Source organism: Megalobrama amblycephala, linkage group LG8 (assembly GCF_018812025.1).
Source record: "Megalobrama amblycephala isolate DHTTF-2021 linkage group LG8, ASM1881202v1, whole genome shotgun sequence".
Taxonomy (NCBI): domain Eukaryota; kingdom Metazoa; phylum Chordata; class Actinopteri; order Cypriniformes; family Xenocyprididae; genus Megalobrama; species Megalobrama amblycephala.
The window spans coordinates 20,473,434-20,495,903 of NC_063051.1; the positions used below are offsets into that span (position 1 = coordinate 20,473,434).

General features: G+C 35.8%; 1 protein-coding gene across 3 annotated transcripts in view; it reads left to right on the plus strand.

Moving 5' to 3' along the window:
* Nucleotides 1–22,470, plus strand: part of pik3r3b (phosphoinositide-3-kinase, regulatory subunit 3b (gamma)) — a 202,177-nt gene that overhangs the window by 90,221 nt on the left and 89,486 nt on the right. The window contains exons 1-2 of one of the 3 annotated variants that reach the window (XM_048199969.1): nt 7,540–7,558; nt 19,712–19,843. Coding sequence is in view for 2 of the 3 variants with exons in the window: in XM_048199968.1 (XP_048055925.1) it covers nt 11,903–11,918; nt 19,712–19,843 (148 nt within the window). In the remaining variant the exon portion in view is untranslated. Of the gene's footprint in view, nt 1–7,539; nt 7,559–11,887; nt 11,919–19,711; nt 19,844–22,470 lie in introns of those variants that run through there. The other 2 variants (XM_048199968.1, XM_048199967.1) reach the window with 2 other exon arrangements.

A 22,470-nucleotide genomic window follows, 5' to 3' on the forward strand; every position in this document is an offset into this window, starting at 1 on the left:
GTAACTTCATAAGGTCTTTGTCATCATGAAACATGCACAGAATATCTTTTATATACTGACTGTCACTCACTGTTGACAGATGTTTACATTTATGGGCATCATCCCACATTTCAGCAGTTTTACACCCAAGACAGCGAGATGTTTTGGTGTCTCCGAGTCAGATCGCAGAACAGTGAAGGAGGTGAACGAGTTCAGTTTTAAGAGGAACATGGCCGGGTCCACAGTGGGTCTTGTGGTCACATAGGAATGAGAGCTGTCATCTCTGAAGCTATTTTCCCCTCCCTGTCCCTAAAGGATGCGTCTTACTGGAACAGCTCTCTTCATCACTCCTCCTACATATCAATGAACACAGCATCAAAGCTAACGATAACATAGCATGCTATAGTCGTAGCTATAAACAGCCAGCACACATCTCCCAGAGGCACACGAAAACACATATAGCCGTTCACAGAACACTGAATTGCTGAACCATAGAGCTTTCTGTGTCAAAAGAGATCAGCTGAGCAGGCATTTGTACTAGTGTTGTAAAGATGTCAGGTGTCAACTGTGTTTTCTGTTACTAGTTTTTCCCTGTTAGTTCCTGTGTGCCTTGGTTGCCCTTGTGTGTCCTCATTTGTTTCCATAACAACCTATTGTGTTCACCTGTGTCTCATTTAGCTTCATCGTTTCATCTATTTATGCTACCTTCACGTGCTAATGAAATTGTTATTAACAATTGTTGTTAAATTTGACATGAATGCCCTCTCAAGTTGTATTTAGCACCTGGGGATAATTTTGATACCCATGTGACATAAACTTTAAACATGACAGAGGAGAGAATGGATGCTTCTCTGACTGATATTCTTTATTATTTTTTTCCACAACATGTATTGCCTTGTCTTGTCCTTAAAGTAGTGCATATTTACTATGTGATTATGTGAATAATAATCATTTGAAGCGTTTTGTATGTTTTATACAGAGCGTAAATAGTCTGTATTTGACCGAAATTCCAGATAGCGCAGTGAATGTTTATATGGTTGTTAGTGAATGGAATGCTAAATATCACATTGGCTTTAATGGGATTTTCCCAGTGAATAGGCAAGAATAAAACTGGTGTCCTGTCCTCCATGATTCATGTTCTTTTTGACAACAGAGCACTTGAATGGGACAAGCTTGTAATCTCAACTTCTGAAGTGGGAAGTAGGAAATTTCCGATAACACATGAAGGCAGCATTAAAACCTCTGTTCAGTTCAGTTCTCAGTCTGGTGTCTTCAATGTTTAAGGTTGGTTGTGTTAGTTCTCCTGTAGTTTTCTTCTGTGCCTACGGTGCCAGTTTGTTTTGTTTTTTGTCTTGTATTTGTCTAATAAAGACTGACTGCTGCACATAGATCCTTCACTTGTCTTTATTGGAACCAACCCGTGACAAAAGCACTGCTTAAAAATAAAGCTGGCATTGTCTTAAATGCACCAGTAGTTCTCAAACTGTGGTCTGTGAAGGATTCCAGTTGACAACAAGTAGATTGGCTGGAAAAACTGTATAAAATTTTATAAAATGATAAAAATCATTATAGTTGACCAAAAGCAGCAACTTTTAATTAAATGATTGATTATGAGGATTTTTTTTTTTTTTTTTTTTTTTGGGGGGGGGGTAAAGCTTGATTAAAGCTTGATTAATGTGTTTGGGTTTTATAAGCATTCCTGTAGCTCAAAGAGTAGATCTTGGTGCTTGCATGAACTGATGTGGAATGTAAAATTACAGTAAAAACAGTTGATTTTAAACCATTGTGCAAACCAAGTGCAATTAGCATCGAAAGAACTCATTTCAATATATGTGGATGCTCTCTGAGAGACTGTTTTTCAGCGCTGTCCTGAGAGACTTGAAACTGCTGTTCATAAAGCGCATGAGAACTGAACTGAGTGCTTTTTTGCCACCTAATTGGGCTTGAACGGTTAAATACACATACCTTTGTGTCAAACTGACATGTATTTGCAAGTAAACAGAGTAATTTATGTTTTAATTCAACGTAAACAGTTGAGAAAGAACTGAGAAATTGAGAAAGAACAACGTACAAATATAATGGGACCATGCAGTCTGTCTTAAAGAGACCGCAACCAAATTTACCTCCTGTCATTAATGCTAATCAAACAACAACAACAAATAGAGAAAATCTTTCACTGCTCTTAACTGAATCACTTTTGTAACTTTAATAAGAATAAATGGATATTTAATTTGCACAGTAAAGACTATGCAGTGTTTGTTTAAACATTTGGTTACTTTATATATTTTATGTAGTATTTCTAGTGTTTAAAGTTTTTCAGGTAGGTCTATTTGTTCTATTGTAGTTTGTTTTCTTTGCTCTTTCTTTATCGTTTATTTGTCTGCAGTAAGCTTGAGAGGTTTTTTTAGGCTAGTATTAATATTTTTAAATGATATTGAAAATGGTGATAAGAATTATGAAATTTCAGTTGTAGCAAAAATGTTATTATAAAAGCCTTATTTAAAGCAAAAATAGCTATATTGTGAAATATATCGTTATTGTTAATTAAAGGTGCCCTAGAACCAGTTTTTACAAGATGTAATATAAGTCTAAGGTGTCCCCTGAATGTGTCTGTGAAGTTTCAGCTCAAAATATCCCATAGATTTTTTTTTTATTCATTTTTTTAACTGCCTATTTTGGGGCATCATTAACTATGCACCGATTCAGTCTGCGGCCCCTTTAAATCTCGCACTCCCTGCCCCCCCGAGCTCTCAACTATAATACAGAGCATTTACAAAGTTCACACAGCTAATATAACCCTCAAATTAGGGCTGCACGATTAATCGCATGCTATTCTCACGCGCATTTCGTCAGTAAAGCCGGTTCCCTGATTACCGCTAAATCGCCATCACCTGCTTTCAAATGAAGCGGCATTTAATAGACAGAGCCGTAGGTCACTGAAAAGCCACGCAATATCGCGTTCATATCGCAGATGAATCGCCTGCGATAATGAACGCGATATTGCGTGGCTTGTCCGTGAACTACGGCTCCGTCTATTAAAAGGCGCTCCGTTTAAAAACAGGTGATGGCGATTTAGCGGTAATCAGGGAACCGGCTTTACTGACGAAATGCGCGTGAGAATAGCATGCGATTAATCGTGCAGCCCTACCTCAAATAGATCTTTACAAAATGTTCGTCATGCATTCTACATGCATGCGTCAGATCATGTGAGTATAGTATTTATTTGGATGTTTACATTTGATTCTGAATGAGTTTGATAGTGCTCCGTGGCTAACGGACTAAAGCTAACATTACACACTGTTGGAGAGATTTAGAAAGAATGAAGTTGTGTTTATGCATTATACAGACTGCAAGTGTAAAAATGAAAATAGCGACGGCTCTTGTCTCCGTGAATACAGTAATAAACGATGGTAACTTTAACCACATTTAACAGTACATTAGCAACATGCTAACGAAACATTTAGAAAGACAATTTACAAATATCACTAAAAATATCATGTTATCATGGATCATGTCAGTTATTATTGCTCCATCTGCCATTTTTCGCTATTGCTCTTGCTTGCTTACCTAGTCTGATGATTCAGCTGTGCACAGATTCAGATGTTAATACTGCCTGCCCTTGTGTAATGCCTTGAACATGGGCTGGCATATGCAAATATTGGGGGCGTACATATTAATGATCCTGACTGTTACGTAACAGTCGGTGTTATGTTGAGATTCGCCTGTTCTTCAGAGGTCTTTTAAACAAATGAGATTTACACAAGGAGGAGGAAACAATGGTGTTTGAGACTCACTGTTTGTCATTTCCATGTACTGAACTCTTGTTATTCAACTATGCCAAGGTAAATAAAATTTTTGATTCTAGGGCACCTTTAAAATGTATCATATCGTGATTTTTGGTCATATCGCCCACTCGTAATATCTAGTATATATAAAATTGGTCCACCACCTGAAATAAACTGTGAGAGTAACTGACCATTTGGGGTTTGGTTATTCTCCATGCACAAAGGCCTTAAATGCCCCGATGCATGTCCTCTGCGAGCCTTGTGTCTGAATGCCTTTCTCTGTTTGCTTCTGTAAATACCACAAACAAAAGCCTCTGGGACTCTTGTGTTGCTTCAGAGAGTGGCTGATGACAGGAAGATAGAGGAGGCGACAGAGAAATAGAAGCAAGGGATCAACTAGTGCCAAGTGAACAAAGAACATGGACCAGATAGCAACACTAAGGGTTAAAGTAGGCTTAGTAGATCATGAATTTGTGGATTGACCAACAGAATGCTTTGACATGGTGTGAGTGTATTTGCGTGGCTTTATGTGCACATGCGAAGCCAGGAAGTGTCCTGGACAGGGTCAGGTATTCTGTTCCATACTGTTCTAGTCCAGACTGGCACCAAGCGTGTGTAATTCTGGTAAAGTGTCATGAATATCATAGGGGAATGGGAGTTATCACTTCTGGGAGTGTATTATTAGTAGGCCCAGGCGAAATCGGTGGACTAGTTTTTGCATTTTGTGCACTTATTTTGAAATACGTGGAATGGGATTTAAATGTGATAAGTGTTAAAGGGACAGTTCACCTAAAAATCTATCTTCTGTGGAACAGAGATATTTTGAAGAATGTTGGGATATGAACAATATTGGACCCTATTGACTTTCAATGTATGGACACATTTAAAAAAAAAAAAAAAAAAAAAAATATCATATTTTGTGTTCCACAAAAGAAACAAATGCATACAGGTTTGGAAGGACATGAAGGTGAGTAAATTATCATAAAATGTTAATTTTTGGGTGAACTATCCCTTTAAATGGAGTACTACAATCTCATTGGTAGCAGTTTTTTTTTTGTTGTTGTTGTTGTTTTTGTGACAGATTCCATCGGAGTCTAATTATTAGTTTGTTTTCTTGAGCCAGATCTTATCCGGATCACTGAAATAGACATGGATAGTAGAGCAGAGTGAACTGCCTTTTTGGTATTCATGATCGCAGTTTTAAAAATGTTGGTTCATATGAGGAGATCACAGTATGGCGTCTAAGCCATGCAGGAAACACTTTGATGTGTGGGTGAAAATGCAAGTGAGTCAAGTGGAGAGAAAAGGAAAAAGGGAAAAATCCAGATCCATTTCTGTCACGGTGTGGGAGCTTCAAACATAAAATCACAATGTGGCGCCGAGTCAAACATTCTGTATGCATACGCACACCGACCGTGATTCCCACTGTGAGAAATCTGATCACTTCTCTGAAAACCTTAGATGTAAGGCAGTGAAGCCACTCATTCGGTGTTATTAAAATGAAGTGGTGCTTTTTCCAAGATCAAGTTATCTTTATAAACCAAGTCATTTAGATAGTACTAGGCAAGCCAATGAGCAGGCCATTACAGTAAGTTGGGAAATAACTAATAAAAATTAAATATTTGTTCCTTATTTTGTTTGCCAATGTAACACCATGATTCATTATTATAAAACTGTTGGATGATTGTTTTTCTCCTCCAAACCCAAGAAAATCTTAGCAACTTAACTTAAAACTTACTTGAGCTTTGTGTTAATTATCTAATAGTGCTCTGAAATAAAACTGATAATGCCTGAGGTATCTCTTTAAAATATGATATTGTAAATAGTTTCAGAACCTTGAGCTAGTTTTGTGTCCTTGCAAAGCTGCAAATCAGATTTGTTCACTGCAGTCCATCTTGCAGTTGTGTGTGACTCTCTCAAATGCATGTCAGCAGACATCTTGGTGTTATTTACAACAGGCCAAACAACAGGCTAATAAGAAGCAAAAATTTTCTTTCCCCTGACAAGAAGGAATTGTAAAGAACTACAGAGCAAACTCATACTAATTCCATCTCTATTCTCTATGGAGCTAATGTACTTAGGGGTGCTTTTTGATTTAGAGGCCAGTGACTTTTTGACAACTGTTCCTTTTTATGCAACACAGTCACAGCTTTTACCATTGTGAGCGAGTTGGGTTGCTGGCATGGCACAGCTGAGTGAAAGATGAGATAATGTGGCAAATGGAATTATAGTAAATCTAATTCCCTAGGCAGAAAAAGCACCACTGTTTCACCTATCCACGTTTTTCTGACCATTTTATCAGGACCATTCCATTAGCTTTAATCATCATTATTAGATTTGATGTGAAAACTTCACTGAAAATAATTTGATCATTTGACATTTTCTCCTTCAGTAGAACAGCTTGAATGGACCAGAAATGAACCAAGGGCAGTTTCTGGTTGCTGAATGGAATAATTGTTTACTCTTTCAGAGGATTTACATGTGATGCATTTTTATATTGTTAACATATAATGTATGTATGTGTGTATATATATATGTATATATATATATTTATACAACAGTTCTGTCTGGTTCTCGAATCCGATTGGCTGATAGCCATGCGATATTTCAGTGATAACAGCACTCCTACTGCCTTTTCACCGTTTGTATCACTCCGCTTGAAGTGACCGTCATGGCGGCCGATCAAATCAACCGTAATTTTTACAAATACTACTTCTTGTACCACGAACTGTAGTTTTAATAGTTTTTTAGGCGAGAATGTAGTTGTTTAGACCTGAAATATGTGACTCATATTTAATAACAGCGCCTATTTTACAATTTGTTTTGACGTTTTCGGAGATGCGAGCTCCAGAGCGTCAGCGGCCGTTCAGTGCTTCTGTAACCGCCGAGAACAGCTTCATCTCGGCCAGTGCCTCGGGGATTTTCCGCTGGCTCTTATAGTGGTTAAACATGAGACATAATTCAATTTGAGTACATAGAACGGGCAATCTTTGGTCTTATTAATGTATTATTTGTTCCAGAGCAAGTCGAATTGTGCTATATTAAATTTGATAATAATAAACGTTAAATTACATCCTTATATAGCATATTGGCTACAACTAGACGGGACATATCAGACTCTTCTCCGCTACGTAATACATTAAACTTTATAAACATATGGTTTTTTTGAGTAAAGAAAACGCTTTACAATTTTTTTTCAAACATCAGATCTTTATTTACCTTTGCATTGCACAGAGGAGATGTCCAAACTGTGTGCGCACTTCATTCAGGAGGTGAGGCAGATTAGTGAGGCTTGATTGACAGTTTGAGGATCCAATGGAGTTAGGAGGTTTTGTCACAAGCTCTTTAAAATCCTTTTCATTCGTTAAATATTTGTAAAACCCTCATACAAGCGTAAATGGTGACCTAATTTTTTACTAGTGCTTTATGTTTGACTGAACTGTACAGTTGTGCTTATTTGTTGTTCTAAATATTATTGTTAACAAATATGATTTTATATAAATATGTCCATTAAGTAATAGGGATTGAGTGAACATTACATTAATACGCCATTAGATGGCGGCAACACTTTACAGGAGAATGAGTCAGTGAAGCACAAGAGACTTTTAAATTGAAAGGAACTTTTGCAAAAGGAAGTTGTTTTAGCGCTGTGGTGTAATGGATGTTACGGAAAAGGACAAATAGAAAGATCACTTTCCTCAGCGGACATTCAAACTGACTTGTATAAAGGATATAATATTATAGACATCGACTTGAAGAATGAATGTAATGCAATATAACGTTACCAGACACAGGTAATAGCCTCTCTCTCTCTCTCTCTCTCTCTCTCTCTCTCTCTCTCGCTCTCTAATACTGTACAAAATTCCATGTGTTTCAATGAAGCGACTCAACGTTCCTTCATTACTAGTTCTAAAGTGACGTTTTAGAATTAGTAACGGAGGCTTGGTCCAACTGTCAATTTGAGATTTGAATCCGTGGCGGAAGGTAGTAGTGCCGCACAAAAGAGGGTTTTAAAGACACTCCGTTGTTGTTCTTATTTATTTACACACTCGTGCCGTCGAACTGTTGTATAAACGCAATATCACACTCGTAGCCGTGCGATATGGCTGTATATCAGCACGCTGTGATTACCTACGGCACTCGGCCTGCGGCCTCGTATATATATATACAGCTATGGAAAAAATTAAGAGACCACTCCAAGTTCAGAAATCAATGTTAAGTGGTCTCTTAATTTTTTCCATAGCTGTATATATATATGAGCAATATCACACTCGTAGCCGTGCGATATGGCTATCAGCACGCTGTGATTACCTACGGCACTCGGCCTGCGGCCTCGTGTATATATATATATATATATATATATATATATATATATATATATATATATAGTTATACAACAGTTCTGTCTGGTTCTCGAATCTGATTGGCTGATAGCCATGCGATATTTCAGTGATAACAGCACTCCTACTGCCTTTTCACCGTTTGTATCACTCCGCTTGAAGTGACCGTCATGGCGGCCGATCAAATCAACCGTAATTTTTACAAATACTACTTCTTGTACCACGAACTGTAGTTTTAATAGTTTTTTAGGCGAGAATGTAGTTGTATAGACCTGAAATATGTGACTAAATAACAGCGCCTATTTTACAATTTGTTTTGACGTTTTCGGAGATGCGAGCTCGAGTGCGTCAGCGGCCGTTCAGTGCTTCTGTAACCGCCGAGAACAGCTTCATCTCGGCCAGTGCCTCGGGGATTTGCCGCTGGCTCTTTTAGTGGTTAAACATGAGACATAATTCAATTTGAGTACATAGAACGGGCAATCTTTGGTCTTATTAATCTATTATTTGTTCCAGAGCAAGTCGAATTGTGCTATAGTAAATTTGATAATAATAAACGTTACGTTACATTCTTATATAGCACATTGGTTACAACTAGACGGGACATATCAGACTCTTCTCCGCTCTTCAAATACGTAAAACATTAAACTTTATAAACATATGTTTTTTTTTTGAGTAAAGAAAACGCTTTACAATTTTTTTTTTCAAACATCAGATCTTTATTTACCTTTGCATTGCACAGAGGAGATGTCCAAACTGCGTGCGCACTTTATGACAGTTAGGCTTGATTGACAGTTTGAGGATCCAATGGAGTTAGGAGGTTTTTCACAAGCTCTTTAAAATCCTTTTCATTCGTTAAATATTTGTAAAACCCACATACAAGCGTAAATGGTGACCTAATTTTTTACTAGTGCTTTATGTTTGACTGAACTGTACAGTTGTGCTTATTTGTTGTTCTAAATATTATTGTTAATAAATATGATTTTATATAAATATGTCCATTAAGTAATATGGATTGAGTGAACATTACATTAATACGCCATTAGATGGCGGCAACACTTTACAGGAGAATGAGTCAGTGAAGCACAAGAGACTTTTAAATTGAAAGGAACTTTTGCAAAAGGAAGTTGTTTTAGCGCTGTGGTGTAATGGATGTTACGGAAAAGGACAAATACAAAGATCGCTTTCCTCAGCGGACATTCAAACGGACTTGTATAAAGGATATAATATTATAGACATCGACTTGAAGAATGAATGTAATGCAATATACCAGACACAGGTAATAGCCTACTCTCTCTCGCTCTCGCTCTCGCTCTCTCTAATACTGTACAAAATTCAATGTGTTTCAATGAAGCGACTCAACGTTCCTTCGTTACTAGTTCTAAAGTGACGTTTTAGAGTTAGTAACGGAGGCTTGGTTCAACTGACAACTTGAGTTTTGAAACGTTCCTTCGTTACTAGTTCTGAAGTGACGTTTTAGAATTAGTAATGGAGGCTTGGTCCAACTGTCAAATTGAGATTTGAATCCGTGGCGGAAGGAAGTAGTGCCGCACAAAAGAGGGTTTTAAAGACTCCGTTGTTGTTTTTATTTATTTACACACTCGTGCCGTCGAACTGTTGTATAAACGCAATATCACACTCGTAGCCGTGCGATATGGCTGTATATCAGCACGCTGTGATTACCTACGGACGAATCACAGCGTGCTGATATACAGCCATATCGCACGGCTACTCGTGTGATATTGCTCATATATATGTGTGTGTGTGTATATATATATATATATATATATATATATATATATATATATATATATATATATATATACAGTGTTTCCCATACATTGACTAGACTGTGGCGGCCCGCCACATTCTAATTTGTCCCGCCACAGTCTCAAAATGAAACGGAAATTATGTTTGTCGCGATATTTAAATTACCGTCTGATAATTGCGCTCTTTTATATGTCAAAAGTCAAGTCAAGTCAAATTTATTTATATAGCGCTTTTACAATTGGTAATTGTTTCAAAGCAGCTTTACATATTAGAAGCACAGAAAAAAGGGAAGTGGTTAAAAATAAGCTGTACAAACAAGCGTGGTAATATGTAACATATACAAAAGTGGGAGTCATAGAGCAAAATAAGTAGAATAGCACCAATTAAGTTTTCGTGCACTATATTCAAAGTCATCTGAAGCCATTCCATAGCTTCATGTGAGGGACAGAAGGATATGTAACGTTACATCAATAAGATCACGGTCAGAAACTCGTCTTCCCTCCGCAGCAGCTGTCAGTCATTCTCTGTTCAGCACTCAAAAAGCGTGTCGCGTTCGGTAACGACAGTCAGCACGGTAAAACTCTCCAATATGATATATTCCCATTATAATACTTGTAGATGTAGATAAAGGGCTGCGGATTTGCATAAAATGACTTTATCTTGCTGGAGTTTATTGCTGTTTCTGAACGATGTCATCATATTGTCTACAGGGTGTCTGTTAGATCGCACAACACAAGGACTATGAATTGGCGTCACACGCACAATAACTGAAATTTAAAAGTGAGAAGAAACATATGATTAATAAACTGTTAGATGCAGATATACAGGGATTCTCTTTGAACTTTTCAATGCGCTCTGACTCGATATTGTTTCAAGCACATCATTCTGCACCCGGGATGCGCATAAGCGGTTTGTGCTGCTGTTTTGAAGCGTTTCATATTATTATGGTTTTGCACACTGAAAGATTATTAATAGCCTATTTTGTTCTGTCGTATCTATCATATCTTGTTGCCCCATTAAAAAGCTGCACAATACATTTAAAATAAGCATATTTTAATCTTAAATTAATATAAATACATATAATTATTTACATATAAATCTAATATAAATCGTTTTTTTCATTTCATAAGAATACAAATAGTAATTTTAATTTTTTTATTAACATTTGGATTTATAAAATTACTGTGCAAAGTTTTTTTTTTTTTTTTTTTTTTTTTTTTTTCCCCCAAGAATTAGGCTAGAATACTTTTTGCTGCTGAATTATACACTCACCTAGTTTACTTATTTATTGGTCAGCTTATGATTATGTATTTTATTCATTTGTTATTTTTCATTTGCATTCTGGATTGGTTAACAAATCAAAGAGTGACCATTAGTTCCACAAATACAGATACAGGCTCCCACTAATAAATGAATTCAACAAAGGTAACCTCTTTTGCTACATATTTTTAATGGTTTAAATGGTTTAATGGTTTAAATGTAGCCTACTATATGTTGTGTACATGTGCCCTACCATCACCAATAAATAAATGACTTTTAGAGCACAAAATTGTTTACAAGAGAACAAATTTCTTCATTGATCTAGTCACTTAATTTTGCTCTCAGAATGCCCCAGATTTATGCATTTAAATTTAAAATGTACAAAATTTTCCTCCGGGGGGGCATGCCCCAGGACCCCCTAGAGGAGCCGATGTCCGCCCACCACAGTCTCACAAAATCCTGTGGGAAACACTGCATATGCATATATATATATATATATATATATATATATATATATATATATATATATATGTACACATTAGAGCCCGACCGATATATCGGCCGGCCGATATTATCGGCCGATATGAGCTAATTGCATTTAAATCGGCATCGGCGTTTAACGGCCGATGAAACATGAGAAACAGAGTCTCATGCTTCACTCATGTTATGAGTGTTGCATAGTTTGCCCACCAGAGGGAGCTCTGCAACTCCCCAGTTGACAACAGCGCCAGAAATCCACTACAGAAAAAAGCTATCAGCCGAGCCACGGAGATGTACTCTTTTGACAGTGAGTCTGTCGTTCGTCATGTGAAATGATTGTAGATTTAGTTCATACACTGTATATAAAAACAGTGTGGTAGTTCTAGCTAACGGTCCTATCATTATCACTTCTAAATATTCTGTAACATCACTTACAGCCGCTAATGCATTGCTATATTAGATTAGCCACAAAGCTAATAACGTTACCATGTTTATCAGTGGAAGAGCGCGAACGTTAATAAGAGGTCAAACTATAACGTTAGTGTTTAACTTATTCTAAATATATCTGCAGTGTTTGTTGTATATATATTGAGAACATTCTACATTGTTTAAATTATATTTTGGTATTATTTATTTATTTTATATTTATTTATTTTATATGTAGCTATACATTTAACTTATTTTAATTTTATTTTCAATTCATTGACATGGTTTTGTGGAATATTGAATTTGTTTGGTATAGCTCTTTTACTTTAACTGTAGTATTATAATTTATTTACAGTACACACACAGACTGTTAAAACCAGCTTCAACTGGAAGTAAGTAAAACTGTTAAATGTTTAAAACCAGACTGTTTTTTGATCATTAAAAAATATATACTTTTGATGTGCAATTGTTTAGTCATTGAGACAGTAATCTAAGGCTTTTTTTTTTTAACATAATCCCTTCTGGAAAATGGTTTATACAGCCCACATACATGGAACAGACAGATATTTTGCTATTGAATGTTGTGTAAGTGTAGTTTATAGGAAATGGGTCTAATATCCAGTTTATTTTCAAAATCAAAATATCGTCTTATAAATCGGCTCTTTTCGAGTTAATATCGGCATCGGCATCGGCCCCCAAAAATCCATATCGGTCGGGCTCTAGTACACATATGTGTGTGTGTATATATGTATGTATGGATCAGTGGCGATTTCTTTAAGACTGCAAGGGAAGCTCGGCTTCCCTTATAATGTCACAAAATTAATGGTCAAATATGTACTAATGTATTAACATTTTATTGACTAAAAATGCGTTAGAAAACGTTCATCTCAAAGACGAGTTCGTTCAGAATCAGTTACATATAGCAGGTCGGCTGACTCGATTTCCTTCTCATACATTCCCGCAGCGTCACAGTGCATTTCCCTATTGAAGCCCAGCGTCCATTGACTTCAATGGGGCTGCTTTGAACGGTTTTTTTCAGCGCTTCGAAACTAGACGGTCATTGGATAAACGCTGCGATTATGTCCCGCCCACGGACGCTCAGCGTCTCTGGGGGTGAATGGGGAGTGGGCTGGCCCGGACTCCGAGCTTCTGCATGATGATTGGAGGGTCTGTCGAAAGACTGCATCTCCTTTTGACTGACAGCGATTCTGTACTATAAGGAATCACTGAAGCTATTCGCGCTCAGTCCCATCGCGGATTTCTCAAGTTCAGTCGAAATAAAAACTGCTGCAACCTATTTCTTTGATATTTGCTTGGCGAAATTGCTTGATTTTCATCATACATTTCACACAATTATACACCACATTCCTTGTTTCAGTTTTTCAGAGTTTAATATTTTTTTTTTAGATCGTTCATTCATTCATTCATTCCTTCATTCATTCATTCATTCATATAACGTTAGTAGGCTAGGCTAGCGTCGTGGGTGAAACTGCGCACGATGGCAGACGGTGCTAATATTGTCGACCTGATTTTGGCGAAGCCATTTGAAAGTGTTCCTTACGAGGAAAAACTTAGAATTAAACAGCAGGGCAGATCAACACCTAAGATTGATTTAGTGCAATAGATAGGGAAAAATAACAGGTCTTTTCAGCTCTCCTGGTATGACAAAGTCTGTTTAATGGAAGTCATCCAAACTGTTCTCATTAGTGGCAACAATTGGAGCTACATCTGCAGGTGTAGAAAGGAGCTTCTCCTGTTTAAAGCGACTCAAGTCCTACACCCGAAACACAATGGGCCAAGGCCGTTTAAGCAGCCTAGCTCCGCTGGCCATTGAGAGGACACTGGTCAAGTCACTTGAAAAGACTCCTAGTTGGTACGACAGGGTCACAGACCATTTTCTTGAAAAGGAACGTAGGGCAGAATTTACTTTTAAATAAATAGACAATTTTATGATGTAGGCCGAAAATGAGCTTCCCCTCTCTGACAGACCAGTAGCCGCCACTGGTATATATACATATATGTATATATATTTGTATGTATGTATGTGTATGTATATGTATATATATTGAAGCACCTTTAGTTTTTGAAAGAAAAGGTGTCCACAAATAACTGTAGACTTTGAATGGTCTACGATTTACAAACACATGAATCGATGTCCATCTCTCCTTTATCTTTTTCTTTTACTGTTTTTCGCACAAAATTGTGTTGTTGTTTTTTTTTTTCGCCTTGTCTGATGCTACATAAGACTCCAGGCAAGGCAAAAAGTTTGCATTTCCTACACAGTTTAATACGAACATATGACGTCAATTTCCTGCTTTTTGGACCACTATAATTTACACCTTTATTTTCCTCTATAGCCTAGGCAAGATTTGTAGGTCAGCGCTTCCACAGGGACTAAGCCATCTGTAAAATTTTAACAGCAGATAATGACCAGCTGAGGCAGCTTTATCCAGAGCCAGTGGTGACCTTTACCGAAAGGATCATGGTGATGACTCGTTTCAATGCTTTTAACTTATAGCACTAACCTCTAAAACCATTCTGAAGGTTTTCAGGCTATTATCACAACCTTTTGGTCCTTCACCATGTGACATGTCTTTACACATTTTAAGCAGGTACTGCAGGTCACTGTGGAGAGTGGGGTAAAGTCCAAATGATCATAAATGATTATGTGTCCCGTTGGCCATCATAAGGTGCTAGGCACAATAAACAAAGGCTTGGTGGATCAATAGTTTTAGGCTAGACAGATTCGAGGGCTGAATTTGACAATGAGTTTAATTGATAGGCATGTAAATGAATGAATGGAGAGATGGGGCAAATGCTTCTTGATGACCTTAACAAATCTGTTTATAGTGAATTAGACACTTTACAAGTTGGGCATTTAAAAGCACACTCCAACAATATATGGATCAAGTCAAGCAGGGGGAAGTGATCGATCTGGGGCAATGGCAGGCAAGAAATTAAAGATCAGCAGATGGGCATCCACTGTCAGGGTGATTAGAAAAATAAGGAATACATGTGGAAGCTCAGAATGGACATTGAGACCAGTAAATGGGATTCATTGAGAAACTGTGATCAATAGGTGGTAGTTTCTCGCATGACTGTGTTCCTCTGTGATAGAGGGGGACTTGGGTTATGGAAAATCCCTGCAATAATCTAGCCTGATATTAGCCCAGGCAGCGCAGTTTGTTAGCCACGTGAGTTTAATGTAAAAGAACTCTATTTCTTTAGAGACTTGATGAATTGCACATTTTCAGGAGTACAATCAACATGATGGCGAAACAAATTATTCAGCCGTCCTTGAAGAGATCTTTTGAAAATCTGATGAAAGTTAGAGTGTGGTTTTGCCTACTTTTATGTTAGAGTTACAAAGCTGTTCACACAGAACAAGGTTTTGCATTCCACTGCACTGCTTTTCTATTGTTTTTCAATATAAACATGCCTTAGATGGACCGTTGTGTTTGCATCTTGCATTTTTTTTTTTTTTTTGCCGTGTCTTAAATGATTAAAAATTAAGTAATTTTTGTTCTCATTTTTAATTGTTCAAAAAATCTAGATTTTCACTAAAAATCATTGTATCATTGTATACTACACTAAATTACATTCAAGAAAAAAGACTTGACACATAATGTTCTGTTTATTTTTTTCTGTTTATTTTTTATATATTGAACATATAAAATTATATATATATATATATATATATATAATTTCTGTTACTGTGGGCTTTTTAGGTTATTTTTTGGTCTTTTTATGGTTTCATCTGCCATTGTAGGTCCCTCCCAAGTAGTTTGTATTACTTACCTGGTTCATCTGGAATACCAAGCTTTGCATTGGAAGCAGGCATAATGGCAAGTCAACAAACTAATCACATTTAGAGAGAAAAGGTCATCAGAAAAGCTTAATGGGTTTTTGATTTCACTGGAACCTGATCGCAGGGAAACTTTATTTTACAATTAGTCAGAAGGACGATCAATACAATTACAATTTAGCCATGGGGGTCAAACACTTTTCTTATATTGAAATGGCATAGGATGTTGGAGAGCAGTGAAGAATTCATTCATTCATAAGGATGAGATGAAAAAGATATGTCATAGCCATTATAAACCAAATTTAATTAAAACACTCCTGACAAATATGACAAGAAAAAAACAAAACAGAAGGATGGCACACCTGAAGTGTTTTTAGAAGGAATGGTAAAAATGTACAAAAATAAAATAGATAAAACATATAACAACTTACGTTTGCTAGAGAACTTGAACTTGAATTTATGTGCTAATCAGAATGTAATTTTGTGAATACCATTTTACTGCACAACATATTATCCTAAACAGTCTCTCAAACAAGAAAACAAAATATTATTATTAAAATAAATATATTTTTTTAATTTAACTCTTAAAGGTGCCATAGAACGTCTTTTTAAAAGATGTAATATAAGTCTAAGGTGTCCCCTGAATGTGTTTGTGAAGTTTCAGCTCAAAATATCCCACAGATTTTTTTTTTATTAATTTTTTTAACTCCCTATTTTGGGGCATCATTAACACTCTGAGGTCTGAGGGTATCGCCGGCGATACCACCACGTTTTTTTCTTACCAGTGTGAAAGAGACTCAAAATACTCTGTCGATGTTGCACATACAATTAAGAGTTATACACCATTTTAATCTGTTGAATATCTTCTTTCATTTGTGTAAACAAAATGCTGTGCTTTTTGTAAAATAAAGAAAACTAACATGATACGTGATCTCTCGTCTCCCTCTGAACAAAGTCCAATCTGATAGTTCTCAGAAAATGAACTGTAACTTAGTGAATACGAATGACAAAAAAATTAAACTTATGTCTAAAGAAACGTTGAAATGTCAGGTTTTAAATCGTGCAAGTCAAATCGAAAACAAACATTTTTTGTTTATGTAATCTGTATGAAAAGAGAGCCATGTCAGAAATCCGTGATTCAGCTCATTATCTGCTAATGCGGCCACGCCCACGGAGCCAGCGCTATTCAGACACAAATTCAGAGGCAATACATGCATTCATCGTCTCAATCGTGTATTTATTGTCTTGAAAAGTGTTTATCTGGATGTTAAAGCCATGGTTAGCGAACTCTAGAAGACATGCAGTTAGTTCCTGGTTCTTCTTCTTCTTTATATGGATTTGTGGCCTAAAGGTGTACAGAGCGTCCTCCGGCTGCAAGTATGAATTGTATCCAGCACTCATAGTGATGATATATAGAATAAATATAGAATAAATATTACTCTTCTGTATAGAAATTTGACACAAACATATAAGAATCCATCAATATTTCTCCAGATGTGCATGCTTTAAGCTAAAAGCCTATATGAAATGCCATAGAGGTAACATAATTGTTCAGACACTTTGCATCACAGAAATACATTATATTTTAAAGAATATAATAGAATACCATTATTTTAAATTGAGCTGAGACATGATTACAGAGGGTTTTTTCACACCCTACCTGACTCAAAGGCCTCATTAATATGCAAGTCATTTCAGGTCATTATTATTTGATTCTTTTGTCTTCTCAGGTGTAAATGGCCCATTATTCGTGATCATTCACGCCTCCATGCATACTGTGTTTCTTGACAAAAAGTGACTTACAAAAACTAAATCAATATATTGTTTTATATGAAGGAGTAGGCAGCATAATTTTTACATAATTCTGAAACAAAAACTCTAGTCTACAACCTCCAATACCCAGAAGTCTTATGAACACAGATTTAATATACTTTTTTTGGCCTTATTTCAGTGACTTAAGTTTTTTGTTTTTTCAATAACCACGCATAAACGTTATTCCTTCAAAAACACAAACATGTACATACATGTTCCTCACATATTATGGTAGCCTAGTTTGTGCTGAATATAGTGTAATGACACTTGTGTCATTAATGTGTTTATGAACAAATGAAAAAAGCACAAATGTCAGGGCATGTCAAAACTTCTCCAAGCCCCAAATCAGCCTCAGACTCCAGAGGGTTAAATATGAGCCGATTTAAGCTGCAGCCCCTTTTAATGCTCACGCTCCCCGCCCACGGAGCTCACGGTTGCCTTTAACAGCATAAACAAAGTTCACACAGCTAATATAACCCTCAAAATGGATCTTTACAAAGTGTTCATCATGCAACATGTCTAATCGCTTAAATATGGTATATATTTGGATGTTTACATTTGATTCTGAATGAGTTTGAGGCTGTGCTCTCTGGCTAAAGCTAACTTTACACACTGTTGGAGAGATTTATAAAGAATGAAGTTGTGTTTATGAATTATACAGACTACAAGTGTTTAAAAAATGAAAATAACGACAGTCTTGTCTCAGTGAATACAGTAAGAAACGATGGTAACTTTAACCACATTTAACAGTACATTAGCAACATGCTAATAAAACATTTAGAAAGACAATTTACAAATATCACTAAAAATATCATGGATCATGTCAGTTATTATCGCTCCATCTGCCATTTTTCGCTATTGTTCTTGCTTGCTTACCTAGTCTGATGATTCAGCTGTGCACATCCAGAGTCCTGCCCTTGTGTAATGCTTGAACATGGGCTGGCATATGCAAATATTGGGGGCGTACATATCAATGATCCCAACAGTTACGTAACAGTCGGTGTTATGTTGAGATTCGCCTGTTCTTCGGAGGTCTTTTAAACAAATGAGATTTATATACGAAAGAGGAAACAACGGTATTTGAGACTCACTGTATGTCATTTCCATGTACTGAACTCTTGTTATTTAACTATGCCAAGATAAATTCAATTTTTAATTCTAGGGCACCCTTAAGCAAACTTGAATACAACCATTAATGGGAAAAAATGAAAGGATATGAATGAAACAAAAACCTTGAGTAAATGAACACTGGCTACACAGATCTTGTAGAGATTTTTTTTTTTTTTGCAAGAAAACCCTGTCCTTACCTAACTTAGACTATTCATTTACTTCCTTTAAGTACAGAAATGAGAAAGAGATGAATCAGAATGAATCATTCTGATTCATCTTTCTCATTTCTGTAGTGTTTAGTGTTTTTCTAAGCTGAAATCTCAGTAACTAGAGACTACAATGTTAAAGATGGGCAGCTCAAAATAGTATTCATAGTTTTATCCAGATGTCCGACATGTGCAATGAATGTCAAAATTACTCACATGCTTCTGAGCTCTACATTTTTTTCCCCACATTATTCAGTTCCTAAAAATGGGGTTTCAATGTCCAACATTCTACAGGCATTGTGGATTGTACATAAGGAAAGTATTTATGAATCTGCAGTTATATCCAAACTATAAATGAAAAAAAGCTCTGATCTGAAATATGTGTGAGATCTGTCTGTGCCTTTTACACCTTTCCAATACATCAATATGCCATTATAATTTCATCACAATGAAGGGCCTTTTAAAATTACTACTGTATAATTGCAGTCTTCCAAGCTGCCATTATTCTAGGCTTTGAGTTATTGACCGGGAGATTTCCACTCAAATTTACTCTCTTTGTTAAGCTTGTGACTGGATCATTGTCCCCGGAGGGGGCAGGAATGGTCAGGGGATCTGACCACCACTGTAAGTGAATCGTTATAGGGTTTTGCCAAGGGCACATTGTTTGGAAGGGTAAATAATGGAGAAAGCACTCTGGGAACCTATAATTAACCATTCTCTCTCTTTCTCTCTCTTTCTCAGATCCAGCAGCGGTGGACTTTGAGCAATATGACTTGTCAATTTTGGCTGATACTCTTAGGGGTTACATTCAGGAATTGCCCTGCCCACTCATCCCAGCTGTAGTGTACAGCGAGTTGGTCTACACTGCTCAGGGTAAGCTGAGCACAAAGCATTTAAACATTTAAACACCACACATTTATTTTTATATATATATATATATATATATATATATATATATATATATATATATATATATATATATATATATACAGTACAGTCCAAAAGTTTGGAACCACTAAGATTTTTAATATTTTTAAAAGAAGTTTCGTCTGCTCACCAAGGCTACATTTATTTAATTAAAAATACAGTAAAAATACAGTAATATTGTGAAATATTATTAAAATTTAAAATAACTGTGTACTATTTAAATATATTTGACAAAGTAATTTATTCCTGTGATGCAAAGCTGAATTTTCAGCATTGTTACTCCAGTCTTCAGTGTCACATGATCCTTCAGAAATCATTCTAATATGCTGATTTGCTGCTCAATAAACATTTATGATTATTTTCAATGTTGAAAACAGTTGTGTACTTTTTTTTCAGGATTCCTTGATGAATAGAAAGTTCAAAAGAACAGCATTTATCTGAAATACAAAGCTTATGTAGCATTATACACTACCGTTCAAAAGTTTGGGGTCAGTAAGAATTTTTATTTTTATTTTTTTGAAAAGAAATGAAAGAAATGAATACTTTTATTCAGCAAGGATGCATTAAATCAATCAAAAGTGGCAGTAAAGACATTTATAATGTTACAAAAGATTAGATTTCAGATAAACACTGTTCTTTTGAACTTTCTATTCATCAAATAATCCTGAAAAAAATATTGTACACAAATATTTTGTACAATTGTACACATTAAATGTTTCTTGAGCAGCAGATCAGAATATTAGAATGATTTCTGAAGGATCATGTGACACTGAAGACTGGAGTAATGATGCTGAAAATTCAGCTTTGCCATCACAGGAATAAATTACTTTGTGAAATATATTCAAATAGAAAACAGTTATTTTAAATTGTAATAATATTTCACAATATTACTGTTTTTACTGTATTTTTAATTAAATAAATGTAGCCTTGGTGAGCAGACGAAACTTCTTTTAAAAACATTAAAAATCTTAGTGGTTCCAAACTTTTGGACTGTACTATATATATATATATATATATATATATATATATATATATATATATATATATATATATATATATAATATGTGTGTGTGTGTATATAACACACACTTTTGGCTTTCAAGTTTTAAAATGAAGAAAATGCAACATAAAAGTATCATACAGTAATAGCATAAAAGTGGTACAAAAAATAGCATCAAAATCATAAAGTATTTATGACTTGTAGACTACAGTACAAGTATCCTAAATTATAAGCAGAAAGCACCAAACAAACAACTTAAATGTAACTTAAATGATTGCAAATAGACTATAGTCAGTCAGTTTATTCTTTTAAAAGAAGACGCTTGAGAGTTTTTTGGTCAAGTAAAAGCAAGTAGCAATATAACTGAAAAAAAAAAAAAAAACATTTCAGAAGTTTACATTTATTTTAAAACACACTGCACTTTATTTGCAGTTTAAAACAAGCAAATATGGCTCACAGTGTTAGTGTTGCCAGTAAAGAGGTTCTAATACAGCTATTTCAGAAAAGTGCACAAACATCAATGTCTGCCATGAAGAGTCGTTAACTTGTGACTTCATTCATTTTTATGTTTTTATGTTACTATTATGTTTTTTTTTTTTTCTGTTGATATCAACTTTGTTATCATAAACATGTTGTAATCTAAAAGGATGTTAACTGGCATAAATGCACGCAAAGAGTGCTCCATTTTAATTTACTAAAAAGCTGTCACTTCAAGTTTCATTATAATCAATGCTGTCTACACTGCACAACGAATCTGTCTTATTTACATAATGTCTGCACTTGGTTTTTTATAATGAGAGGATTTGCGAGCATGCAGTTTTGGGTGGTGAGTGGATTCTGATTAACGTAAACACCTCTGATTGGCCATTGTGTTCAAAAGATCAACAGACATGCCTGTGATTGGCTTCATTGCTCAACGCTGCAAAAACACATTGTAAATCATATTTTTCTCCAATATGATATTTTTACAGTATCAACTGAGGGTGCTCTTGCTTTTCTCTGCCTCTCATGCGGTCATTCCGCACCCTAAACACCTATGCCTCAGGCCAGCCCTGATTCGAAGTCTTCTAACATTATGCAATAGCTCATTGAGTCTCATTGAGTGAAATAAACTGGACCAACTAAGTCATTAAAAAGATACGACTCTAAAGAATTTGTTCAGTTGATACTGAATGGCATCTCTCATCAATGCGAAACTTGCCAAGGAAATCTAGGATGTAAGTATATTCTCAGTGAATAACGAATAGTATCACTTTTATGATACTTTTTGAAGCTTTTTTCATTGTTGAAGCCTCAGTGTCCATTCTTTATAATTGCCATCCAGTACAATTCTTCAAACTTCAAAGTCATTAAGGTTTGAAATGACATGCAGGTGAGTAAATGATGTCAGAATTGAAATTTTAAACATTTCCTCAGGTAAAATGCTAACTATATTGGGTGGGTGTGTTTGTCCTCTTCACAATATAAATGCAAAATGTTCAGTGGGCAGAAAGAGGCTTGAGAGAGGCCGAGAACAAAAGTGTGATAGAAAGAAAGAGGCAGAGGGTGTGTGTGTGTGTGTGTGTGTGTGTGT